The sequence below is a fragment of the Notothenia coriiceps genome, unplaced genomic scaffold (genome assembly GCF_000735185.1).
Source record: "Notothenia coriiceps isolate Sejong01 unplaced genomic scaffold, NC01 NC01_scaffold00013730, whole genome shotgun sequence".
NCBI classification, from domain to species: domain Eukaryota; kingdom Metazoa; phylum Chordata; class Actinopteri; order Perciformes; family Nototheniidae; genus Notothenia; species Notothenia coriiceps.
In genome coordinates, this window is record NW_011346431.1 from 999 (window position 1) to 3368 (window position 2370).

Consider the following 2370-nt stretch of genomic DNA (forward strand, 5'->3'; position numbering starts at 1 on the left):
TACCCGCTAGCCGGAACTACGCCAAGTGGAAACGCAACCAAAAACGGGCCGGGTTAGGCACGGCACGCTCAAACCGTGCTACGCGCTGCAGTGGTAATGCGCCATTAGAGATGTCCCGCCACTTGGCCTATCACGTACAATGTGTTGGAGCACTAGCCAATAGAAGCGCAGGTGATCCATAGTGATGTCCCTGTTTCTGAAGTAAACAATGACTTCCCTCTGGAGGAAACACAGGGATTGTAGTCTTTGCAGACCGTTGACATGCACACAAACCTAAAGACACACTAGAGGAACTGGAAAACCCCAAAAAGCAGAATAAGGCCTCTTTAAATCTCCTGAATGCTCAACATACTCACACACTTGATCCTACAGTACAGCAGTATTTGATGGTGAAACTTCTGAGGATTTCAAATATATGTTTCTCTCTAAATAGCTTCGAGGAGACACTGTACTAAAATACCTGGCACATGACGCTGAACATTACACAGGTGTGCTGAACAGGATGTACCAACGCTGAACAGCCAGACATGTAGTCGACTGTATATCACATACAGTTATGACACAGGAATGTGCTCGGGGGATTGTTTGAGTTGCATAACGTCTGGGTGTAAGACGAGACGCTTGTGACTTTGAAAACTTGCATAAGGCACCTCCCCCTTTGTCTGACACTTTGTTGGAAAGCACATTTATTCAAGGACTTTATTCCCTTACAGCTTCCAACAGTTACATAAAAAAGAGACGTAATCAGATTGGTGTTAGCAGAATGTTGTGCTAATGTGTTTTCATTGTTGCTGTATGAATATGCTAAATGTCCCTAAATATCTTGGTCTCTTAGGTCAGTGATTCTCAAACTTTTTTCAATAATGTACCCCCTTTGAAAAAACTATTCAGCCAAGTACCCCCTGATCAGCGCAAAAACTATTTGTTAGGGGGAAAAAAGCCTACAGTACAGCCTTGCACCATCAGTGTCTGATTTATTTAGTGAGAAACACTTAAATGCTACATTTCAAATGTTTACAATCCATCACTAAATTCATGGCCAACCAATTTTAACATTATGCAATAACACTAAGATGACATTAGTTGCATTGAACTGATCTTTTTAATAAGTTGTACTTACAATGTAGTGAGAAACATGGGCTTGAGCTTCACTAAGGATCTTTGTCCTTCTGACAGGGAGGCAACTGCTGTTATTACACTTCTTTTTTTGAACTATGTGAAACTCTAGCCTATTAATATGAAACCCACACTGCTCAAACTTCCTTACTTTTCCTAAAATTGGTATATTTATATATATATTTTTTTTCATTAACATCAAATAAATCTCACGTACCCCCTGCAGTACTCCAACGTACCCATAGGGGTCCACGTACCCCCATTTGAGAACCACTGTCTTAGGTAATACACTTAAGTGAAAGACATCTTATTGATATCTATTTTCTTTTCCTGGTTGTTTATCTGTTATCCTAGGTGTCTACAAAGAGTGGTCTGGAGACGGGGGGTGTGTGGCAGGCGTGGGGGATGGCCTGTCTGAAGGCAGGAAACCTCTCTGGAGCCAGGGAGAAGTTTTCCCGCTTCCTGAAGGCCCCTCTGGACCGGAACCAGCTGAACTTGGGGCCCTTGCTGCTGCAGGAGGTGGTGCAGCACCTGGAGAACACCGTGCAGCTCAATCTGAACTCGGTAAGGGGGAGGAGTCTCATTTTTTTAGCAAAGAAATCCTACATTGGAGACCATGCATATGCCGAAAATACGTGCTTAGCTGATTCATGCAACTGTATAGTCTCCAGGTGAGGACATCCTGGCGTCCCTCAGGGATCTGGAGCAGGCTCTGAGTGAGTCTTCGGGTCCTTCTGATCGCAGCGAGGCTCCTCTGCAGGGCGTCCGGCAGCAGGAGTGTCTCTTCTACCTGAACACCTTCGGGACTCACCTGGCGCTCGTCAGCTTCTACATGAGACACGACTGCATGACGGAGGCGCTCACCTACCTGCTCAACAAGGTGAGGAGACGGTGTTTTTTAAAATTAATTATGAAGACATTCAGGCGCAATTAGAGTTGTTAATTAAACATGCAGTGCGGTAAACCCTTGTGCCTCGCTAGGGACGAGTCTGGCTATTTAATTATAAATGTTTTAATCATTTTGGCCGTGTTCGTAAAGCGTAGTTAATTTTTTCTAGATTTTGAAACCTAACCTTCTAAAGTAAGTTTATGATAAAATGTTTAGACAAAATACAGACACTAAGACCCTAAAGGAATAAAACTAATTAAAAACAGCATAAAATCATGCATTATAATATATATATTAAAGATTTGCTTCTTTAACGCAGCGTCCACACGGCGGCGTGCGTTGAAGCTTGCCGGTGGGCGTGTCTG

General features: G+C 43.4%; 1 protein-coding gene across 1 annotated transcript; it reads left to right on the forward strand.

Moving 5' to 3' along the window:
- Positions 1-1470: 1470 nt before the first annotated feature.
- LOC104948112 (zinc finger FYVE domain-containing protein 26-like) lies at positions 1471-2050 on the forward strand (the record flags this gene model as incomplete). Its single annotated transcript, XM_010774274.1, has 2 exons — positions 1471-1680; positions 1781-2050. Coding segments are annotated over 2 exons (480 nt in total), but the record flags the coding sequence as incomplete, so codon positions are not given.
- Between the last annotated feature and the right edge of the window lie 320 nt (positions 2051-2370).